Raw genomic sequence first — 26,946 nt, forward strand, 5'->3', positions numbered from 1 at the left:
AACAAACAAACAAACACAACAGACTGAACAAAAAAGAAACTGAGGAACAAATAAAAAAACGTAAAAAAGAACAAACTAAAAGAAGATTAATTTCTTTCGAAGGAAGGACATTGCACGGGTGTGTGTGAGCATGTGTGTGAGCATGTGCGAGCATACGTGTGTGTGTGTGTGTATGTGTGTGTGTGTGTGTGTGTGTGTGTGTGTGTGTGTGTGTGTGTGTGTGTGTGTGTGAGCATGTGTGTGAGCATGTGTGTGAGCATGTGCGAGCATACGTGTGTGTGTGTATGTGTGTGTGTGTGTGAGCATGTGTGTGTATGTGAGCGTGTGCGTGTGTGTGAGCGTGTGTGTGTGTAAATATGGCAGACGTTGGCGTGAGTCTCGCACACAGCAGAAAGATCTCAGCAGCTGCTACAGGCTTAAGACTTTTATAATTATACATCTGTGAGTTACAACAGCACCTTTAATTAAACTACTACACACACACACACACTCCGTCCCATGCTTACATGTCTAATTACGTTTTCTCCAGTCTTTCTTCCTGTCATCTGTTCTTCTCTTTCCCTCATTTGTGCATCTCTGTAATTACCAGTCCAGATATAAATGACTCTCTTCCAGCGTCTCTGTCCGTTACACTAAAATGGGCTGTTTTTGCTACTGTACCTTTAAGACATCTATATGTTAATGATCTCTTATGATTAGCCAACCAACTGGCTTGAAGACGACCGATGATGTTTCTTCCCCATCTTCATCTTCAGTGTGTAATGTTGCTGTTTGAGGATGAAGAAGCTCCAGTTCTTCTCTATATCAGTGTCAGTGTTCCTGAACTCCTGAAACGCCTCCATTGCAGTCTTGAGTTTCTTCCGGGAACGAACACGTCACAATATTCCTCATTTAAATAATTAATACGCAGAATAAAGGGGCGGGGCCTGGATGAGTTAGTTAGTAGTGTGTTAAACTGGCGGTTATGGTAAGGGGCGGGACATTTCCCAAACACACTCGAAGCGCTCGACCAATCACAACACACTGCTCCAGCCGACCAATCAGAGCACAGTGTGCTTTTCAGAAGGAGGGGCTTCATAGAGACAGGAAGTAAACAGAGCGTTACTGACAGACTGGGAAGAGAGGAGCCGCAACAATGGAGAATATGAGGAGAATAATCAACATTCAAGCAGGAAAACCTGTTCTAGCAGAGCCTGAAAACTACATCAAGACTTGGGAAAAAGGCATAATATGCTCTCAGATTTCAGACTTATGAATGGGCTGGATGGAAAACTCAGAAGTGATGCATTCACATAAACTTGAAAGTTAAAAAGAAGTCTGTGGAGCTAAACTTGCTGGTACATCACATTACATCAGGTCACCTGCTCTCTGACACACACACACACACACACACACACACACACACACACACACACACACACACACACACACACACTCAGCATTTCACCACTTTGTTCTCAAATTAAGCTTCCACTCACACAGTCTGTGAGAGACAGATGAAGAAAGACAAGCTCTTCTCGTCTGATTCGTTTCACTAAAAGCTTTGTGTTAGCTCTGAAACACTGATCTCAGACCATCATACGGGCTTTAACACAATCCTTTCTTCACGGCTTCTGTTTCGTCCTTACAAAACGTGACATTCCATCCAGACAAAGCCGATGTAGTTCACACCAGGAACGACAGCTATAACAATAACACCATGATCATATTCCACACCAACGCTTGATAGCGTTCTGATTATTATAAGCACACAATGCAGTTTTGTCATCTGCAACTTTAAATGCTCAAGCTTTTTTAATCATTAATCAGCTGAAAATCTTCTGGAAGTCATTCAGACAACATTCCTCTGCCATTATTGTTATAGCTGTGCAGAGGACAGAACGGATAGTGAAACTTTATAGTTATAGTTATAGTTAAAGTTATAGTTATAGTTATAGTTATAGTTATTGTCCTCAGTGTGAACATCCCTAAACACAGGATTATTAAATGAGAATAAAAGGACCAGACTTGATTTTATCCAAAATTAATTATGATAAAAGTTAGCATTACATACCAAAATAGTGTCCCACTGAAATTGAGTTTGCTAAAATAAAATAAAAAATTAAATTTAACAATTAAAATTGAATAAAATAAAATAAACATTTTGAAATATAAAAAAATATTCATTAAAAATTATTTTTTTAAAATAAAAAAAATATTTTAAGAAATTTAAAATAATAATAAAAAAATACAACTGAATTGTAGATTAATTAGAATTATTTAGAACGTAAACAGAGTTAATTTTGTTTTCATGTTGACTTGAAACCGTCAAAGCGTCGGATGATGGACAAACTGATGGACAAATCCGGGAAAATGTCCACAAATCTCCTGGTCCGTGTTAAACTGTAATGATTAGACTTCATGCAGTTTATCACAATTTGCATTTATCACTGACTGGACATAAATCAGAAATACCGCTCCAGTGACCCCGAAACCTTTCCTGCATTCTCAGACAGAACACGGCACACAGCGGCCAGAAAATAATTAAATGTGATGCTTCATGGCCTCACACACACACACACACACACACACACACACACACACACACACACACACACACACTCACATACACACACACACACCTGTCAAGTGCAACCTCTCCAGACACAATCAACATCTACTCATGGCCTGAGTCAATACTATCGAGCCATTTAGTTAAAACACACTCGCTCCTGCGCACACACACACACACACACACACACACTGTCGCAAACACATAAATCACGCTCACACTCTTCAGGATCGCCATTCATTCTTCACTCATTAACATCACTTTCTCCCTCTCTCTCTTACTCACACACACACACACACACACACACACACACTCGTTGAGAAGTGTCGACCCACAGCACACAGTGAGCTTGAAGAGTTTAGTGAAGCATTAGAGCCGATCAATAACTCTGAGTCTCATTATCATTCAGCTGAGAGACGAGTGACGCCACAATCTCCTTTTGTATATAATATAATATAATATAATATAATATAATATAATATAATATAATATAATATAATTATGAAGAAATTAGTAGAAGAAATATTTACTTAATAAAAACGTATCAAGCCAAGGCACTCGAGAGTTAAAGTAAAAAACAATAATAATAATTTTACTTAATTTACTTAATTTTACTTAATTTTTCAAGAAGTGTACTTTCTTGAAAGCAACATTCTCTACTGTCTCATTTAATTTGTTAATATTAAAAAAAAAATAGGAGTATGTTCAAAGCATGTTTGTTTTTCCCATAGGACCAAGACTGGCATCAGGCTTTCACTGAGCAAATGAACTGGTTTCAGAATCACAATCCTAGCCAGAGAACACGCAATAATCACTGCACTCTGTGTTTATCATCTTCCTCCGTCTCTCTCTCTCTCTCTCTCTCTCTCTCTCTCTCTCTCTCTCTCTCTCTCTCTCTCTCTCTCTCTCGACTCATCCAATCTGTCCTTCACACACACACAACTCTGCTGTCTGTGTTTGTCTTCCTCTGTCATTAGATGTGAGAAATCCTGTTTATCTTTGGCCTTTCAATCCTCTATTCTGAGACTCACTCACACACACACTCACTCACACTCACACACTCACTCACTCACACTCACTCACACACACTCACTCACACTCACACACTCACTCACTCACACTCACACACTCACTCACTCACACTCACACACTCACTCACACACACTCACTCACACTCACACACTCACTCACTCACACTCACACACTCACTCACACACTCACTCACTCACACTCACACACTCACTCACTCACACTCACACACTCACTCACACACATTCACTCACACACTCACTCACACACTCACTCACACACTCACACACATTCACTCACACACTCACACTCACTCACTCACTCACACACTCACACACTCACTCACACTCACTCAGTCACTCACTCAGTCACTCACACACACACACACTCACTCACTCACTCACTCACTCACACACTCACTCACTCACTCACTCACTCAGTCAGGAAGTCAGGAACAGGCTGTGTTTGGGTGTGACAAAAGAAAATCATGGTAATTAAATATATATATCATGGTACGGAAATTAATGTACCAATAAATATTTTAAATAGTACCAAAATATGGTTAAAAAAAGAGTTTATTATTTATAATAATAATAATAATAATACATTAGAATTTATTATTTAATGTGTTTTTATGAGCTTCAAAAATATATTTATGTATATTATGATATATATAAATTAATATAATAATAATAATAATAATAAATTAATCATGTTTTATGAGCTTAAAAAAATAAATGTATGCATATATTATTATATTATAATGTTATTTTTAAAATATAAAATATAAAATAATTATATAATATATTTTATATTATATTAATGCTATTTTTGATATAATATAATATAATATAATATAATATAATATAATATAATATAATATAATATAATATAATATAATATAATATAATATAATATAATATAATATAATTAAAGGAGCCGATGAAAAAAAGATGGTTTTATAAGTTTGTGTGTCATCTTTCAAAAAAAGAGCATCATCTTTCCAGAGCTTCAAGTTTACAAACTCCAGCAACTCTTTAAATTTGGCTGAAATGTAAGTTTACCTCGTTCTCGTATCACATGACTCTCAGCGATTTATGATTCGATGACAACTAATAACATAATAAAGACACAATGCCGGGTCTGTTGTAACAGCCTGTCGCTGTACGTGTGAACCGACTGCCACTCACACACTCCTTCAAGATGTCCTGTGAAATATCACACTGACACACACACACACACACACACAGCTGTAGTGGGAGGAGAGATCAGTGACAGACAGAAGTTTCGAGAGCGTGACGTTCCTCTGACCTCCTGAGTGAAACTGAACGAGTGACTGTCTCTGTCTCGACCCGCGTCACACTAACAGCCGTGAGCGTCTCGAACATCATGTGACGCGTCTCGACACGCAATCCCACGAAATCATCCCAGAACTTACTCACCCTCACTTCGGTCTACACCCGTACCACTTCATTACAGGAAAAGCAAAAGAATTTCAAAGAATATCCTGGCAACTTCTTTCAAATATATAAAGAAAATGAATGGGACTGTCAAGCTACTAAAAAGAAAAACTCAAAAAGGACATTAAAAAAGGCTCATATATAATTTTCTGATAGATTTGTGCAAGTTTTTAAATGAGTCCAGTTCTCCAAACTGGTGAGAATGATTCATTTACAAACGAGACTGATCTGGTTCAGTTATTCATTTCTAAAGATTTTTTTAATCTAATCTTTAGCGTAGCTTTTGCATGATTATCTTAGTTTTGTTTACAAATATATGAATATTTGCATGTTCATTAATTCATTTATTTTGGTTCTATTGTTTTTTATTCTTATATTGCTTGTTTTTGCAAAAAGCGCCTTGAGAAGACACAATATAAAATAGTTCATTATTATTATAAATGTATTCATTTGTTTATTAAACAAAGCTATCGTCACAGAAAAAGACTCAGAATATAGTGCCAGACTGAATCCGCAAGGACAGCTTTGATTTGACCAAGGTGACTTTGTTACTTCACAGTCTTGAGTTTCTTCCGGGAACAAACACGTCACAATATTCCTCATTATAATAATTAATGCGCAGAATAAAGGGGCGGGGCCTGGTTGAGTTAGTTAGTAGTGTGTTAAACTGGCGGTTATGGTAAGGGGCGGGACATTTCCCAAACACACTCAAAGCGCTCGACCAATCACAACACACTGCTCCAGCCGACCAATCAGAGCACAGTGTGCTTTTCAGAAGGAGGGGCTTCATAGAGACAGGAAGTAAACAGAGTGTTACTGACAGATTGGGAAGAGAGGAGCCGCAACAATGGAGAATATGAGGAGAATAATCAACATTCAAGCAGGAAAACCTGTTCTAGCAGAGCCTGAAAACTACATCAAGACTGTAAGAGTGTCTTACCCTCACAGCTGCTGTGTCCCTCCTCATATCCCGCGCTGCAACTGCATTTCCCGATCGGCACCAGCCATTCCCCTTCTGCACTGCAATGCATTCTGGGAGGACTGTCGGTGTCCACCTCAGAGTTGTTCACACACGAGCCTCTGACCTCCACTAGAGTCGCGAACGCAGCTTCGGCCACCGTATCCGGGAACACGGCTAAATTCTGCACCGTCGACAAGCATCGTTTATAATACACTCTCACGGAAACCAGCGCGACGCACGCGCCCACGTCCTGGAACGCCAGATGAAACCCTTTCCGGTTCAGATGCCCGATCTCACGGACCTCAGTGTTCAGCTTCATCTTGCGCTCTCCCAGATCTCCCTGCGTGAAGCTCTCGTCCGCAGCGATGGTGTCGATCTTGCTGTATCGGTCCTCTCGGGTCACGCGGCCCAGGTCCCAGTCCGACTCGGCGTACAGGAGGTTAAAGGTCTCCTTGCAGCTTCCGGAAACTCCTGGGATGCTGTTGCAGTCTCGAAGCGTGAACTGAAGCTCGATGAAGATCCGCTGGCCGCCCTGACGCCAGATCCAGCCCGTCTGGAGCCAGTTGTTCTGACTCGGCTCCATCACGTTACACACCTGATATGTGCGGATCGGCTTGTATTTCTCATCCACGCCGCTGATTTCCTCCCACTGGAAGGAGAAGAGCGAGAGAGAGAGAGAGAGAAAAGATCTGGTTAAAAACCAAGCGGATATTCATTGCAAATCTTTCTTTTGTTTGCAATTTGTCCATTAGCCTTGGTTAAATGCCAATGGATTAAAATGAAACAAAGTTACAAAATAACTACACTTTTCATGGGTTGTACAAACTTTTTCACTGTGCTTTAAGAATCAAGGTCTCTATGATAAAAATATTCAGTGCAAAAAAAAAAAATTACAACAATTTTTCCCACATTTTCACTGAGCATGCCAACAGTATTAACAGGCTGAAGTGTAATACTTCTATAAACAGATCAAATCCAATACTAATTCATCTTCAAGTGTTTCCTTTGTTGCATCAAATCCCTAAAAAGGTGGCATATTTGTGTAGATATGCATCTATGTACATTACCAAATCTCTGTAGACTTACATGCCTACATATTACAACACGTGTCCGACACTGTCCATGTGGATAAGTGCATCACATGTTGCTATTGATATTTCTAAGGCGTGCAGTTCAATCAATCTGTATAAAGATTAGCGGCAAATCAGCTACAGTATATCAAACACACAATATATGAAGACTAAAGCATCTTCAATCAGCACCACAAACAAGCTCATTGTCTGGTAGAGAGATTCTAATGAGCCTCTGAAGACGAACACTCTCAGTGTTTTCACAATTAATTGCAGTGTAATGAAGATCCTTCGTTTCTGAGGGAATTGAGCAGTTTGGCGGAGACTCTCCACTGATACGAGAATGAGTGGCAGAGAATTTCAACACACCCTGTTGAAAACCACAGAGATGTGTGTGTGTGTGTGTGTGTGACCACACAGCTGTGGTGGGAGCGGGAGACAGAGGATTTAATCGCTGTCAGGTCCAGAATTAACAAGCTAAACAAATAACAGCTTGCACCGAGTTCCCAGCATGCAGCATTTCTCCTCACAGATAACGTTACGAATGACAAAACGTGTCGTCCTGAGCTAAAGCGTCCTCTGTCAGGCTTACTGCTCATCTCAGCTATGAATCAAACTATGCATGTAATCTTCAGCACGTGCTTTAGCATTGAGACAGAGAGAAGCGGATGCAAGATGGGAACCAGGACACAGAAATGACAAATGGGTTTATCTGGCGAGAGCAAAGCAGTCCATACTGGGAATACAGCAGACATGAGCAAGTTATTCAGTTGGGGAATGGAGACACGGAAAATAAACTAGAAATACTTGTAAAGATGGAAAAAAGAGGGCATTAAAGATAAGGAGAAAGAAAGAGAAAAAGCCTATTGATCAGTAACTACACGTGTCCGGCGCGCTCAAATCATTTGCGCTGAACATTACGCTTCGGCATCGCTTTGAAGTGCTTCATGTAAAGCACTCATGTTTTGAGCAGCTTGTTTCATGCACTATATTTCTGCTAATTTCAGATGTGTTTTGTTCATAGAAATGCATAATTAACTATTGTAAAATTACGTTAAACCTGACGCTTTCCATTCATAGTGCGCAGACGTGATTTTATCATTTGTTGCTGCAGCAATGAACTATTATAGTTTCTTCAAAGTCTACAATAATCTAATAAATAATAGACATGAAAGTCTTACCCCATTAGAAGGATATGAGGTCCAACCCAGCTCTGCCTGGGACTCCTTAGAATTCAGCAACACAACTGGAGGAAAAAAACAAAAGCAAGAGAGAAACAATATAAGAAGGACTCATTAAATTGCAATTATATGTTGTGCAATTTCTTTCTCACTGTCAGAACACATTGAGCTGATGGTGTTTAATAACTACGAGCACACATTCATCTCAAACGAGGACTGACAGACCTGCAGTGCTGCACTTAGTGGACGAACTGCACCGGTCATCAGATGATAACCGCGGACAGCTTTGCAAAGCACAGGAATATTGACCAATTTCAACTGGTCTGCGCCACACTGTGCTGGTTCAACATTTAAACAATAATTATCAAAGGGAAAAGAAATGTTTCACACCCCCACCACCACAATGCAATAGAGCCCAAGAGGCCTGTGAAGCAAATTCAAGCTGGCATTTGTCATTTCCGCTGCATTTTTACAATTACAAAGCCTTAATGTGAACCTCCGCTTACAAACTAAATTAAAAAGAGCAGTGCACCAGTGAATGTTGTTATTCAGCGATTTGAACAAGTACAGGACTGTGTAAACAAACTCGGGCAACATTTTTAAAAAGATGCCCTTGACACAAATAGAGCTTGAGCTCTGAATCAGCACTTGGACAAGGCCTATAATTCAGCACCAAAGACAGCGTTTACACCGAGAAACACTGTTTCAGGACCACGGACAGCGGCGTGGATGAACATATGGGTGTTTCAGGACCATGGACAGCGGCGTGGATGAACATATGGGTGTTTCAGAACCACGGACAGCGCAAATCATGCTTTTAATACTTCTAAAACACGGCCTAAATCTGCACAAAACAACAAGATATATATATATATATAAATATATTTCTGATGCTAAAATATCCTCACTTTTCCCAGCATAATCTGCAGAGACAAATACATCTGCACTGAGTTTAAACACTATGGTTTTGTAAAACTGTGGTTTGTTTGTTAACGTCTGTTTAAGCTGAAACCAATTTTTTTGTCCGATAAAATGGTAGATGGGGATGTAAGAAGGAGCTGCAGGAGAGTTTACAAAACTTCTGCTGAATTTATTTGATAAAAATACAGTAAAAACATGAAATATTATTCCAGTGTAAATCAGCTGTTCTCTATGTGAATATACAGTAAAGTGTAATTTATTCCTGTGATCAAAGCTGAATGTTCAGCATCATTACTCCAGTCTTCAGTGTCACATGATCCCCCAGAAATCACTCTAATATGATGATCTGATGATCAAGAAACATTTATGATTATTATCAGTGTTGAAAACAGTTGTGCTGCTTCATAATTTTGTGGAAACCGTGATGCAGTTTATTTTTCAGGACTCTTTGATTAATAAAAAGTTCAAAAGAACAGCATTTATTTTAAAAGAAATCTTTTGTAACATTATAAATGTCTTTACTGTTTTGATGAATTTAATGCGTCCCTGCCTATAGTAAAAGTATGAATTTCTAGCAAAAAAAACAACTTTTGAATGACACCATGTTTGCCTAATTAGTGTATTAGACTATGCCACATTTCTCCCATCATTTCACCAAACATGGTTGTGTATCAGAAGCTGAATTATTCATAATTAATTGCCATCACAAACGCTTGTTTCTCTTTGCTTGGCTCATGCATTGACAGCGTCAGTCCTCACACAAGAACACGCTCTGACATCACAACACTCGTCTGAACGCCTCTTCATTACAAGCCGGATGAGCACTTCTATCATACAGCGTTTATCATAGATACAGTATCATACAGCGACTCATCAAAGATACAGTATCATACAGCGTTTATCATCATAGATACAGTATCATACAGCGACTCATCATAGATACAGTATCATACAGCGTTTATCATAGATACAGTATCATACAGCGTTTATCATCAGATACAGTATCATACAGCGTGTATCATAGATACAGTATCATACAGCGACTCATCATAGATACAGTATCATACAGCGTTTATCATAGATACAGTATCATACAGCGTTTATCATAGATACAGTATCATACAGCGTTTATCATAGATACAGTATCATACAGCGTGTATCATCATAGATACAGTATCATACAGCGTTTATTATAGATACAGTATCATACAGCGTTTATCATAGATACAGTATCATACAGCGTTTATCATAGATACAGTATCATACAGCGTTTATCATAGATACAGTATCATACAGCGTGTATCATCATAGATACAGTATCATACAGCGTTTATCATAGATACAGTATCATACAGCGTTTATCATAGATACAGTATCATACAGCGTTTATCATAGATACAGTATCATACAGCGTGTATCATCATAGATACAGTATCATACAGCGTTTATCATAGATACAGTATCATACAGCGTTTATCATAGATACAGTATCATACAGCGTTTATCATAGATACAGTATCATACAGCGTGTATCATCATAGATACAGTATCATACAGCGTGTATCATCATAGATACAGTATCATACAGCGTTTATCATCAGATACAGTATCATACAGCGACTCATCATAGATACAGTATCATACAGCGTTTATCATAGATACAGTATCATACAGCGTTTATCATCATAGATACAGTATCATACAGCGACTCATCATAGATACAGTATCATACAGCGTTTATCATAGATACAGTATCATACAGCGTTTATCATCAGATACAGTATCATACAGCGTGTATCATAGATACAGTATCATACAGCGACTCATCATAGATACAGTATCATACAGCGTTTATCATAGATACAGTATCATACAGCGTTTATCATAGATACAGTATCATACAGCGTTTATCATAGATACAGTATCATACAGCGTGTATCATCATAGATACAGTATCATACAGCGTGTATCATCATAGATACAGTATCATACAGCGACTCATCATAGATACAGTATCATACAGCGACTCATCATAGATACAGTATCATACAGCGTGTATCATCATAGATACAGTATCATACAGCGTGTATCATCATAGATACAGTATCATACAGCGTGTATCATCATAGATACAGTATCATACAGCGTGTATCATCATAGATACAGTATCATACAGTGTTTATCATCATAGATACAGTATCATACAGCATGAGTCAGAGCGTCTCTAGTCTGGCAGACTTGCGGTTACTGCCAAGTCAAATGTACTGAGGTCGAGTATTTTACGTTCCCAAGGTTTTCTGTGGTAAACAAAGACATAAATTTCAGTGTTCTGACTTCACCTCGGTTGGTTTGAGTGATTTTTTTATTTATTTTTCCAGAACAGCTGTTGCTCGGTCTCTCCTCGTTTAGGAAACAAGATGCCATTTGATTTCTGCTGACACAGACCCCTACTGACTCGACCTTGAAGAGACAAACCGAGGCAGAGCCACAGACGAGGTCAAACGCTCGCAGGGACTCGCGGACACATGTGAGGTCATTCAACGAGACGGAGAAACAGCAGAAACAAGCAGTGGAAGGAATCCTTCTCCCAAAACATTTCAAATCATTTACTCACCATCGTCGTTCCAAACCCATTTGACTTGTGGAACGCAAATGGATAGATCTGAAATGTGATCTAAGTCTAGTTATTGATCTTATTCTTATTCATATGATTCTTTTCCTGTTTATCACTGAAACAATCTGAACTGTATGAAGCACTATAGAAATAAAGGTGACTTGACTCAAAACTATCCTTTTCTTACAATCGACTGCAAACTTGCATTCAGATCAGCCTCTATCCAATCAACAACCGATTAATAGAACCAAGAACCAAGTGTCCCTCGGATGTACAGTACGTCATGATACGGAAGAAGATATCCTCACGACAAGTCACTCTATTGCATGCAATTTCAATGAGCAGAATGTAACAGTTAACCTTCAAAAATGCAAATGCAGCATGAGTGTCATAAAACTCAAGCACTAAATTCCAAGTCGACTGAAGACATGCCATACGATAGCTTTGGGTAATATAAAGTCCACCTGTAGTCAATCATTGTATCCCCTAAAACACATCTTTTAAATCACCAAAATTACATTTTAAAGTGTTTTTTCCTTGAAAAAAATGTCTTCATGCCTTAAAATATCTTGAATGTAACTCGACACCCTTGCCTCATTTAGTATGCGCGGTTCTATGAATATGCAAATGAGCCCCGCCTCCACTCACTCACTCAGCTCAGAGATCCACTGGTTGACGATCACACGTTGATCTGATTGGTTACAAGGTAGTTTGTGACGTCAGAAACACCAGCGATTTCAAAACGTGTTTTTGAGACTGTCTTTGGTTCACTGCAGTTTTAAGGAGGAAATACTCAGCAATGCTGTCGACTTATGAATTTACACATGCTTTGTCTTAAAGCAGATTAAAAACACCACATAGACACATAAACTACATTAAAAGCTGGATTTACACCACACTTTAAGTGGTGGTTGACGGAGAATCTTTCTCGACAGTCGTACTCCCAATTCACACTCAATATCTAAAGAAGAGCAGCTGGGACATTCTGCTAAACATTTCATTTTATATTCAGCAGATGAAAGAAAATCATACAGGTTTGGAACGACATATTTTCATTTATGCATGAACTATTCTATAAATTCGAGCCAAAATGAGCAAGAACATCATTCCGCCGTCTTTGATTTCAAAAATACACATTCCATCTCTTTTTAGAAACTGTACTCACCACAAATAACCTTCATTACATTAATCACTACGCTTCCTTCTAGATATTAGCAGAACCTGGGAGCAAAAAAACCCCCAATTTACCCTCACAAACAAAGACGACGTCTAAGACTGAAGGATGTGCTTGTGTCACAAGGGCACTGATCTCCCTGTCAAACCCAACACACACACACATGTAAATCCCACTGAAAGAATTATAATACGAGAACCATAAAATTCAATAGAGGGGATTAGCCACATGTTGTTAAACTCTCTTCCATGAAGCTTATCTGCATATATACATAAAGCACAGAACGCACCAATCAGAGTCCAGAGACCTGCGGGACACTCATCGGCCAAACATTATCCCTCTAATAAGCACACACACACACACACACGCTTGGTACGTGAATACATTCGCTCGTAGCGTTAAAGCCAACAGAATGGCAAAGCGCATTAAGTTGAAGCCCCATACAGACCTTTATGACCTCATTAAACTTTCAGCTCCGCCATCGGGGTGTAAAGAGCGCTTGCTTTTCTCTAGGCTTGTATGGAAATGCTCACACACACACACACACACAGCCGCTGAATCCTAATAACAGCTGTTTGCCTGGGTTTCGGCACAGGGGGAGGCGTATTCACCAGCACTTCTCAGTCATTCTCGCTCTTCTTTCTGATCAGCTTGCCGTCGTTTGGAAATGGGTCACGGTGGCGAACGGCCCGCTTTTACAAACACGACCCCCTCCGAGCCGACGCAACACGACAGCCTTCACAAAACCGGATTGCTTGGCTCTGACATTATCTTGACAGCGCCAGACTCAGAGACACACACAAATGAAAAGTTGTATTCAGGAAAAGAGGATTGAGAGGAACCAAGCCAGCCATTCGGATGAGATTTGCCATTCAGATGCAAGAGATTTTCTGAGTTTGGTCAGTGAGATTGAGAGAGTCATGGAGCAAATTAGAGCTGCACCATTAATCGTTAAAAGATCTTGACTCAAACACACAGAATAATTATTTCTGTCTTACAATCATTCAAATGATCACAGAAGTACTGGGATAAAACTTTAGTGTGTGTACAGTATAAACACTGATGTTTAGGGTAGTGATCATAATAAAGTAAATCACCTTATGAAAGAAACTTGACTCTTCAAGTAATTGCATCACTTTCATTGTTACACCAGTAGGTGGCGACATGTGACTTGAAAAATGTGTTAGTCATTGAATCATTAGGTGTGTTCGATGTGAAGCGGCGCTACTCAGATCGATCCGTGTATGACATAAAAATGACATAAAAATCGCTGTACTTTGGTGTCACACACAGAACGGTCTGAGCAGCGCCGCCTCACAAACACACCTATTCATTCAAGAGATCTGTTAAAAAACGCTTATTCATCCAGGAATAAAACAAGTGAAGCCTTTGAGTCATTGAATCATTTACTCAACCGATTTAAAAAATATATGAATCATTAATTAAATATATTTGCTTAAATAGTAGGGATGCATCGGGAAATATGGGTAGGGATATATCGGCCACCATATCGGTCTCGGCCGATATAGGTTCATTTTTTAAGTTATCGGCCCGATAAAAAAAACTTTGGCCGACATATTAAAGCTGATAAATAATGTATTATTTCCTTGAGAAGATCATTATAATCGCGTGCATGGGACATGGATTTTAATTGTGAGACGTTTGTTTTTGTAATCAGACTCTCAATTTAAAAAAAGAAATTGGATCTAGATTTATCTGCCAATATATCGGTTATCGGCTTTCAAACATAAAGAATTATCGGTATCGCTCAAATTGGTGCATCCCTATTAAATAGACGGCAGCAATTAACATTTGATCAGAACCTCTAGTAAATGACGTTATTTTGTTTAGTTGTCTATTCAGAATCATGGGAGAATCGTGACAAATCACAACAAATCATGATTCTCAATGTATCAAGAACATGCAGTCAGCCAATCAGACGAGGCGCGAGAGATTTTCAGTGTTAGCTTGAGTCGTGTTGCTGTGACGGTGTGTGTTCAGTCATGATGTGTTGCTGTGACGGTGTGTGTTCAGTCATGATGTGTTGCTGTGACGGTGTGTGTTCAGTCATGATGTGCATGTGCTGACGGAGATGTGACTGACGGATCGGAAATGGCTTCCAGTCTCGCTGAACGCTGAAGCTCGACTCGCTCATAACGTCACGATCCACCCGCCAGAACCTCTGAGCTGTCAGAGCACAGAGAGAAATAACTTAATGTGCTTATCAAGAGATTCAGGGTCATTAAACGGTGAAGGAATGACTGAAGACTGACATATACAGCTTTAAAAGCCGCTTTGCCTCATGTCCTGTAATGATGATTCAGAATTAAGCAAGTAAATGCAAGAGTTTTGCTGAAGTGTAGGAGGAGGGGTAGAGAGAAAAAAGCGTATAAAAAAAATCAGCCCATAGTTTTCTCCATATCTCAGCACATCTAAACTTCTTCATTTTGAAACGCGTCAGGAATGAAGACAGCAGTCGCTGATATGAGGGTCATGTGACTGCCGGAGAGCTGTCTTACATAATAACACCGTATGAGGAGCGAGCCGAGTCAACATGATTAGAAGGCATCGAAGACGCGACAGACAGCTCGGATTAATGCGGATTCAGAGTGACAGAACTGTTCTACAGGACAAATCAGAAGTTTGTGGGGAAATGCATTCAGATATTGAACAAATCCAATTTTACATCTTCTAATGAAATTTTGACAGGTGGCGGCACTGTTTTGGGTGGTTGTTAGGCGTTTGATAACACACACACACACACACACACACACACACACTAACCCTACCCATCTCACACACACACACACACACACACACACACACACACACACACACACACACACACACACACACACTAACCCTACCCCTAAACCTACCCATCACACACACACACACACACACACACCTGACCCCTAAACCTACCCATCTCTCACACACACACACACACACACACACACACACACACACACACACACACACACACACACCCGACCCCTAAACTTACCCATCTCATACACACACACACACACACACACACACACACACCCGACCCCTAAACTTACCCATCTTACACACACACACACACACACACACACACACACACACACACACACACACACACACACACACACACCTGACCCCTAAACCTACCCATCTCTCTCTCACACACACACACACACACACACACATGTAGTGTTTTCATGTTTTATGGGGACTTTCCATAGACATAATGATTTTTATACTGTACAAACTGTATATTCTATCCCCTTACACTAACCCTATCCCTAAACCTACCCATCACAGAAAACTTTCTGCAATTTTACATTTTCAAAAAAACATCACTTTTTTGATTTATAAGCCGTTTTCCTCATGGGGACCAAAAAATGTCACAAACAAGGATTTCGGATATTGCCATCCTTGTGGGGACATTTTGTCCCCATAACGTAGGGTTTACCAGGCCACCCACACACCTGACCCCTAAACCTACCCAATCTCACACACACACACACACACACACGACCCCTAAACCTACCCAATCTCACACACACACACACACACACACACACACACACACGACCCCTAAACCTACCCAATCTCACACACACACACACACACACACGACCCCTAAACCTACCCAATCTCACACACACACACACACACACACACACACACACACACACACACACACACACACACACCTGACCCCTAAACCTACCCATCTCACTGTCCCGCTTAACCCTCGTGCTGATTGCTGTGTGTTTTAAATGTCACGGATTGTCTGCATGTAAACCGGAGCTGAGAGGACAGTTTTAGTAGAGCTTTCATACACACTTCAATAATTGAAGCCGTATCGTTGTTGGTTCCTCCATTACCTCTGGCCAAGTCGAGCAAAAGAATGTTTTATTCTGATCTTTGTGCGCAGAACCGGATGCTTTAAATGTCAAGTGTGTTTAATTCAGTCTCAGAGTTTCATCAGAACGGTTTATCGTTTGGGAATCTGAGACGGCTGTAACCGAGGTTATGAGGGAACAAGTCAAATCTGGTTCAAGAGTAATGATAAAGATACAACACTAAAATATCAATGTTCAAAACAACTGTTTCCAACACTGATAATAATCATAAATGTTTCTTGAGCATCAAATCCTCATATTAGAGTGATTTCTGGAGGATCATGTGACACTGAAGACTGGAGTAATGATGCTGAACATTCAGCTTTGATCACAGGAATAAATTACACTTTACTGTATATTCACATAGAAAACAGATGATTTACACTGGAATAATATTTCACTGTTTTACTGTATTTTTGATCAAATAAATGCAGCTTTGATGAGCAGAAGAGACTCTTTCACAAACATTAAAAATCATAAGGAGTTTATAATGCTGAAAATAAGAACAGAAACCTTTACATAAACATCTGACAAACATGAATATAATTAATATTAATGAAAAATTATACAATAGAATAGTTTTTAAATGCCATTTAAAGCATTTGACACAGTATGTCCTGATTTTTTCAGGTTCTTTTTTAAACAAGAAGGATATTCTTGCTTTACTAGAAACAATGTATTAAAGGAGGCCAGTGTGAGAGAACAGCTTACATCCCTGATTCTCTCTCTCTCTCTGTCCTTGTTAATAAGCGACGGAGTCAGAAAAGTGGAAGAGTGGTTACGTAAGCGGAAGAGAGAGAGGGAGAGACTTTTTTTCTCTCTCTCTCAATTTAGGAATCCAGTTTAGATCTTATTAGTGTGTAATTTTGGACACATTAGCACATCAGCTCCCTGACAGGAGGAGGAACGTTCACTCCCACCCGTCTCTTTCATTCATCCTCAAACACACACACTTCTTCTCCACCTCCTCGATAACACACGGATCACAGATCACAGAGCCGTCGTTAGGATGCGGACTGAACTTTCTCTCTCTGACACACATTCACACACTGTCACCCGTGGTGTTTACAGTGGGCTAATGTTCAGAACGCTTGATGTCATCAAACTCGTGATGAATAAGATGACATCGAGCTGACTGGATTCAAAGTCTAAAATGAGTGATTTTCCCCACATACACAGAGACACTACAACTGCTTCTCATGAAAAACTGGAGCGGAAACCAAACATGTAGTCAACACTTCAGTGGATCTGGACTAATAGAACGCATTAAAAACTATTCTGGGAAAAATATCAGAATCTGGGTTTTTTTTGGGGGGGGGGGGGGATGTCCCTGCAGTTTGAAGACAAAATAATATAGATATAATATAAAGAAATATTTTGAAATTTTTTTTTTAAGAAATATAAATCACATAACACCCTTGTTTGGACAAAGTTAGTGTTCAAAAGTTTGGGATCTGTACAAATATTTAATGCTTTTTAATTTAAAGAAGTCTCTTTTGCTCACCAAACCTGCATTTATGTGATCAAAATTGTATTTAAAAAAGTAGTTTTAACTTCTTGAACAGAAATGAATACTTTTATTATTCAATAAATTCATCAAAAATCTTTTACATAACTTTTGAACTTCTGATTCTATAAAGATTCCTGAGTAATTTCAGCTGAATATTCAGCTTTATGTCACAGGAATAAATTAAATTTTAAAAAATATCATAAAATAAAATAAAACTTGAGATAGAAATGAAAAATGTAAGTGAAATAGAAATGAATTTAAAAAAAAGAACGTTGACCAAACTCTTTCAAATCACATCCATCCACCCCTCTCATCATATCATATCATATCATATCATATCATATCATATCATATCATATCATATCATATCAATCATATCATATCATATCATATCATATTATATCATATCATATCATATCATATCAATCATATCATATCATATATCTATCAGTCCCGAGACTCTCTTCCTCCAGCTCTCTTCCCGCTCCGTCTTTCCATTATTACTACAGACATTGATCTCCATCCTATTGATGAATGAAGGCAAGTCAAAAGGTGTGTGTGAGAGAGAAAGATAGAGAGAGACAGAAAGGTCTGGGGTCGCGAGAGAACGTCCATCCATCAATGCGGCACATCACGAGCCGCAGAAATCCATATTCCCGACAGCTGATCAATCAATACGCAGAACAACGGGCGCTTGCGAAAGAATACGGCCAGGCGAGTCGATAAGTTAGAATAACAGGTCTGTGCCTGTTAAACTGAGGAAAGATGGAGGGATGGAGGGATGACAGAAACCTTGTGTTCACTGCAGACTGAAGACAGCGAGATATATCAGTCTACAACAGTGGTTCTCAACCTCAAGATGACCTAGAATAAGACAAAACAAGCTTTACAATCAGCTAAACCTACAAGATATTTTAGATTTTAATTCACCCCCTCAACAAATGTTTTTCTTTGAAGAACCAGGATTTGGAAAATCTGGATATATATGAGGTGGCTTCATTTTAAAAGTGTGATTTCTAGACCTGGAAAGGTCATGCAAATTAATACAATTTTAAAAATGGCAGATACTTTTAAATCAAAAAAATTCTTGTTTTGCCAAGCTTAAAAATATATTATCGAGTAAGAAAAAAATAAATAAAAAATTCCAAATCCAGTAGTCATGACTGACTGGAAAAGTCGCCGGGCCTCTCAGTATTTTTGTGGATGACGGTGATATTAAAAAGAGTGTTATTAAAAGACCAAATTCAGTAAACACCTTATTGATGATGCAAACTACACAGACGAGTTGATGAACACAGAGCATGAAAGCAACAGGGTTTCTCCATTAGGGTTTTCTATGGAAAAATGCTTACCGAAAAACTGCGCGTTGGGTTTATATTCTGGGTTCATTTGCTCACTTACAGTATATATATATATATATAAAATATGCACTGCATTATCAATAACATGCGGTAACATTTAATTTCACGGTCTTACTACATTAGTTCAAACCTGGTGACAATGACTGTAGGGCAGCTGAAGAAAGCTTTGCTTTGCCCTTCAAGGGGGCGTTTCTATAAGAGTGTGACGTCACATGGAAACTATTAGTAAAAGTAAAAGTCCAAGAATATACTGTAGATGCCCGTCTCTTTCTCCATCTTCTCCATCTAAGTCAGGCTTTTAATTATCATTTGTACAACTGTCAGATCTCATCGCTCGCCCATCTCACATGGTCTCGATTCATTTATTCCATGATTGCTTATTTACTTATCTGTGAAGTAGATCATTTGAGCATAATATTAATTCACAAAATCCTCATTATGCAAATTATGCAAATCACATGCAGAATGGCTTCCTTCAGGATTGAATCAGACGGTCATTATTGCCTCTTTCCTCAGGCCTGTTGATCCAGCTATATTATATGTGTAAAGCGTATATGTCCAATTTCACAGTATCTATAAAACAGTAGGCAGAAAGATTCCTTCCAGTGAGATCTTGAAGTGCATATAAGAGATGCGAATGGCAGTGAAGTGACGCTACTGACGCTGAAAGGTCACATGATAATGACAGCATGACGATTCGCATCTATACTACACACATTCATACTGTATAGAACATACGCAAAACGCAAAGTAGGCTATTTATTCAAAGTAAGAACCTACTCTGAGTCTGTGATTTTAGCCTTTGTGATGTTAGTGTTGATGAATCTCCATGCTAATCATTTAACTAAAGCTTGAAATCAAAATGCTTGTTTGATTTTTTAGCCTCAACCAGGTCAAAGTTCATTGACTTCCCCAGATGTGCTGTATTGACTCTCGCTTTTGGTAAAGAAAAGGTCATCGCTGGAAGACCTCGCATCAATTTCAAGCTCACTGAAGCGAGTGCTTCCAATCAAAACCACATGAGGCACATGAGGGAAGCAGAAAGTGTCCAGAACATTGCAGTTCTTCACTAGACATAATGAAGGAGCTTTTCACCAGTAATGTCCCATAAATGGTTTCCCAACAAACGCATTTTCTAGTGGTGAGGAAATTATCTGCCAAACTTGTTTACCTCAAAGAAAACGTTAATCACCGATGGCATGGGAAATATGATCTAAGATTCCCATTCAACACTCAACGCTGTTAAAAGGTTGTGCTTTTGATGAGTAATTTAGCCACGGAGAGGGTCATTTCAACCTTCTTATTTAGTGTGGAGGAACGGAAAGATTGCTCACATTTAAATCTCAGGTTGGAGGGAAAGAGGAAGGCGAAACCATTTAGGAGGCTGAAATGAAAAATGTGACAGGCATCACATAAAGTGAAAAGGAAAAGGTCTTAACCCCGGTTCCTGTGGCACCCCAATATCCAGCAGCCCACACATCTTCTGAAGAAGCCGTGCACTAATGGACAGATCTCAGGGACTTTAATCACGGCTCAGGGAGAGGGTCTCTCTCTCCATTTCTCCTCTGCCAATCATCCTGCGAGTCTGAAGCCCAGCGGTCTCCTTACGACTACAGCCTTAAGAGCTGAATAAAGAGAAGTCAGGATGTGTGATACGACAGACTGGGAAGAGGGAATATTAGCGCTAACCCCAACTAAAGATTTCTCAAGTCGTTTGTTTAAGCCCTTAGTTGACTAATGTCGACATTTATATTAAATTTAATAACTTAAATATGCGGGGGGGCTAAATATATATATGCCTATTCCATGCTCAAGTGCACTCAAAGCTTGCCGCAAAGCACTGGCAAAAGTAATGATTATGAATGTGTTGGAAAAAATAGCAAGGAGACATTTGAATTATTTAATAAACTAGTGTTTTTCTGCCCCCAACTAAAGATTTTTGTAGTCGACAAGTAGTCATTCATTTATGCCATTAGTCAACTACTCTCGACATTTATGTCAATTGAAGTACTTAAATATGCGGGGGGCTGAAAATATGCCTATTCCACACTCATAAAGCTTGCCCTAAAGAACTGGTAAAAGTAATGATTATGAATGTGTTGGGAAAAATAGCAAGGAGACATTTGAATTATTTAATAATCTAGTGTTTTCTGAGTCAGTGTCGGCTGCAAAGATCTCGCAGTAGTGAACACGTCTATAGAGAGAAACCCACCTTTCATACGCATTAAATAAGCAGAGAGTATTTGTTTTCTGTTCGAATTGGTTCGTTTAAAAGTACATTTCAAGCTTTCTATAGGCATGTTTCTCATGTCTGTGAGGATAATCGCTGAGTTTCGGTTCATTAATGTGAGGGCTGCAGGTCACGGAGACTGAGACGGAAGAAAGCTTGGTCTTTATTTTATAAAAGCACGATTTTGTTGTTATTGTGAGTGTACACAAATAAAATAGTCCTTTACATTTTGGAATGATGTATTACTCTTATCTGTATGACACAAAATGATGTAGTGAGTAAATGAAGTAGAAAAATGTGTATTTTAGTTTAGACTTTCCCTCAAGAAGTGTTCAAATAAGTTCTGGAAATTGTGAGGTCCTTTCTTTCAGAATATTAAAGAGATTAATGTCTCACCTAGTCCCGATTAGGACAGACCGTCCTGGTTGGTGAGGAGTAAGAGTTTTATTTTTTCATTAAAAAACAAATCATAAAAAGCTCAAATAATTGATAACTTCTCACTGTGGTTTGGTTTTGTTTACTAGATTACTAAAAATAAAAATAAAAATCGCCAATTCAAATTATTACTAAATGCTATGCAAGTATACAAATAATGATAAACTATTGAACCATCTAAATTTGTGCTTCATGTAGACACTGTGTGCTTTGAGTACTATAGTAATGGTTTTAGATTTCAGGCCAACAGAATCATATTTTGTGTGTTAGTAATCAAGGAAAACATGTTTAATTTGTAAGTGTGAGTGGGTGTTAGAAATAAAATAATAAATTCTGCTGAACTGCTGTCCAGGATCTCATCGCTAATGAAATCTGTGTATGGAAAGAGAAAGAAAGACACAGACTGTGAATTTATAAAAAAAAAGATAGTAGGGTCTCATCTACATTCACCCTGAATGGACAGATTAAAATGTAAGGTTCATAGAGCTTCTATAATAAAAAGGAGGAAAAGAGAAAAACACCAGGCAATTTTCAGAAGACCCCATAAATGCAAACACACACATAAACACACACTCGCACAGCCGTGATTGAATGCAAATTAAAATGCAAATAGCGCGCTGCTAGTTTTGGAGCAGCCGGCCCGCAGATGGAAGCGTTTGAACACGACAGCTCGGACAAGTTTGGAATGTCAAAAAGTGGCGTGGCACTAAGCAGAGTCTTCACACGTTCATGTCAGATTCAGAAATCACCATGAAGAAATGGGACAGTCCATCTTACTCGGTTGAGACGCTTTAGTCACTGTGACACAGAATATCATATAAGTGTTACTAGTCTCTGATTTCAAAGGTAGTTGTTGTTTCTGAATATGAAAATGCCGATACAATGTAAAGTGTTTGCTTTGGCTCTTGTTTTAAATGATTTAGTTCCGTTGTTGTGCTAGTTGTCGTCTGTTGCCGTCGCACAAGCAGAATGTGGCGATTGGTCGGTGTTGTGTTTGTCCCGCCCCTCCTCCGCTGTGATTGGATGTATGTGACAGTGATGAGCGCTGCGTTTTACACAAAGTTGAACATTTTTCAGCTCTTTGCGTCCAGAAAAACAACAGCAAGCTCTCAGTGTGAAAGTCACCGTTTCTAAATATGTGACGCTCCCATTGAAAATACATGCTAGCCTTAGGGAAAATGTTAATTGCTGCAGTCTATTCAACAAATATAAATGTTCTTTGTTATTTATTTTATTTATTATTAATCAGGTTGAGTGAATGATTCAATGACTCACTCATAAAGACTTCACTTGTTTCATTACTGGATGAAGAACCAGTATTTAATGATTCAATGACAAATACATTTTTTAACAGTCCCTTGTCGCCACCTACTGGTGTAACAATGTAATTGATACAATATTTATTTGAAGCGTCCTTACTTTGAAAAGGTGATTTATTCTATTTTGATAGCTACCGTAGATATCAGTGTTTATATCTGAATTATAAACTTTTAACCCAGTACTTCTGTGATCATTTGAATGATTGCAAGACAGAAATAATGATACTATGTGATTGAAAAGACTGTTTGTGAAGCTGTTTCATGACATCTGATCTCTCTGAACACAGATCTGATTCGCTGTGATCATCCTTGAAAAATGTTTAATAGACAGAGCCAAATCATTGTTATTTAGGAATAAGATTGCATGGGTGTTTAAACCGAGATCAGCATCTTTTAACGATTAATCTTGCAGCTCTCCGGCTTTAAACCGCTGCACTATTTAACAGGATCCTCAAGCTTGCACAGCCCACAGAACAGCTCTGAATTTTTCATCACATCTGCACTCTCTCGACCGGCTAACAGAGCGAAGCTGCATGTACGATCAGAAGACTGTGTCAATGAAGCTTAAGGCACATGTACATACTGTAAGCACATCACTAAGTGAAGTTACATAATGACACCAGAATTTCTGAAGAACAAGTCATGTCTGAGCAAAATATGCCGCTAGTGTGTTGTTAAAAATAAGTTCTCTGCATTTGCTAAGATGTTGGCAGTGGTTTCTGACACATTGCTGAGCAGCTGCTATTGGGTGATCTGGGTGGTTAAGAGTGTGTTGCTAGTTAGTTTCTAGGATGCAAAGTAGGGGGGAAAATAAGTTGGGATTTTCAAGCTGGAAAATACAAGGCATTATTCACTTCATCTTCATCTTTAGTGTGTAACGTTGCTGTTTGATCATTAAAAATCTCTGCAAAGCTCCAGTTCTTCTCTATATCAGTGTCAGTGTTTTGTCTTGAGTTTCTTCCGGGAACGAACACGTCACAATATTCCTCATTATAATAATTAATGCGCAGAATAAAGGGGCGGGGCCTGGTTGAGTTAGTTAGTAGTGTGTTAACCTGTTAAGCTGCAACGCCACTTTTGAAAAATCCCCAGAAATGACATACCCAAACTAAAACAGATACAGTTCATGAACCCTTTGTACTAAAAGCACAAGTATGATCTCGTTTGAAAGCTGACACCTGGCAGTTTATTGTAAATGTAGAATTAATTATTGTCGTAATGACAAAAATTGTTATAAATAGCTTCAAAGTTTTGTAAAGTTATTAGAAATTATTTTTTATGAAACATCCTCATGAAAATAAAATTGAAATTGGCACTGGAGCAATCTAGAAATGCACTACAGCTAAAGCCACATGTCTAAACATTTTATGTTTAAAATCTGAAGATAATAAGCCCAAAACTCTGTATTTAGTTAAATGTTTTTCAAGACCATGTCATGTGACTAACAGTTAGGGCTAGCTAGCATGTTAGCTTAGCACACCATCAATACACGACAATATATGAGATTAAAACCATATTTATGTTCAAAACGTACTTTATAACTCAAGCTGAATGTTTTAAATAATCTTCTGTGATCTAATTTAGCTTCAGATAAAAAAATCAGACAGAAAATATATTATTTGATAGTATTATGCACAATGATGAAGTCTATATAGATTAGCATTACATTATAAATATAATCTATTATTATAAAAATACCTGGCATGGCTTGAAGAACACAGGCAAATCAGATATCATTGCAATCATGTTTATTGTCTTCAAAACATCTTTTATCTGCATGATTACAGCCGATCTCTGTTAGCTGTGTGTGTGTTCGAGGCTTCCTGGAATGTCACATGATCATGGCTCTTCTTCATGTGCCATATATGGACTATATTACTGTGCATATAGCGCCCTCAGCCTATTGGTATGAATTGAAAACACTGTGAATTAGAATACCAAACGCTCATAAAGATTACATTGACGCATTTGGGTATAAATTCAATAAATATTATTCCTGTCTATAGAAATATGATGTGAATCTAAAAGAATCTATCAATATTTCTCCAAATCTGCACATTTTTGAGCTAAAGCCCTGAGGGACGTTGTTTTGTGTATCGCTGTCATGACGACAGCACGGGAGTTTTTTATGAATGGGAGCGGCTGACACGCATAATTCATATTAAAGGTATCGACTCATTTTTTCATTTCATAACTCCTGACACAAATTAAGACATAACTGTCACTATGAGTTTCTCAGAATACAATAGTGGTCAAATACTGAAACTTGAGTCTTATATCTTTTTAATGATGTATAGTTTGTCAAGGTATAACATTAAATCTGATAGTAATTTTGAATTAAATAAATAAAAAACGCTTCAGTGCGCCGACGCACTGGTGAAGCTTAACAGGTTAAACTGGCGGTTATGGTAAGGGGGCGGGGCATTTCCCAAACACACTCGAAGCGCTCGACCAATCACAACACACTGCTCCAGCCGACCAATCAGAGCACAGTGTGCTTTTCAGAAGGAGGGGCTTCATAGAGACAGGAAGTAAACAGAGCGTTACTGACAGACTGGGAAGAGAGGAGCCGCAACAATGGAGAATATGAGGAGAATAATCAACATTCAAGCAGGAAAACCTGTTCTAGTAGAGCCTGAAAACATCAAGGGCATAACATGGTTTATTTAAGAAAAAATATCAGTCATAAAAGTGATGCTTGCTTTAACAAATATCACTGATTATTCTCAACACATCTTCTTAGTTTGGGATTCACTGCAGGGATTGCGGAGTAATGCACCAGTATACTATCATAGTAAAAATATACATCTGCTATACTCTTATTTGTGCAATGACATTAGTCCTTGCTTTAGTCGCTTTGGACAAAGGCGTCTGCTAAATGACTAAATGTAAATGTACATTAGATGGGCTTTGTTTCAGTTGTATTGGAGGATTTGGGAGATTCGGCTCAGACGTACATGTTGAGCTTTGATTCATGAGAATGATGAAACACAAATACGTTTTACAAGCGTAAAACACACATACTCAAATAATTCTCTATTGCACCATTACAAATATCCCCTAATACAAAGTAACCAATAATTCCCAACATCTTTCTATTAAAGAATTCACTGTTATGTTCTGCCTTCAGGTCGGCATTCGTTACATTGATTTGCACCTTTGCTACTTGAGGAGTAATAGACACCAGCGTTCAAAGGCTAGTAGGTATGTACTTTTTAACTAAAGTTGCTTACGTAA

At 38.6% G+C, this 26,946-nt stretch overlaps 1 protein-coding gene across 1 annotated transcript in view; it reads right to left on the bottom strand.

Annotated features, from left to right (window-relative positions):
• epha10 (EPH receptor A10) overlaps positions 1-26,946 on the bottom strand; it is a 144,573-nt gene that overhangs the window by 101,957 nt on the left and 15,670 nt on the right. The window contains 2 exon segments of the mRNA XM_079878905.1: positions 5,981-6,650; positions 8,253-8,317. Of these exon segments, the coding sequence (XP_079735031.1) occupies positions 5,981-6,650; positions 8,253-8,317 (735 nt within the window).

The sequence above is a fragment of the Squalius cephalus genome (genome assembly GCF_949319135.1).
Source record: "Squalius cephalus genome assembly, chromosome: 8".
In the NCBI taxonomy this organism is placed as follows: domain Eukaryota; kingdom Metazoa; phylum Chordata; class Actinopteri; order Cypriniformes; family Leuciscidae; genus Squalius; species Squalius cephalus.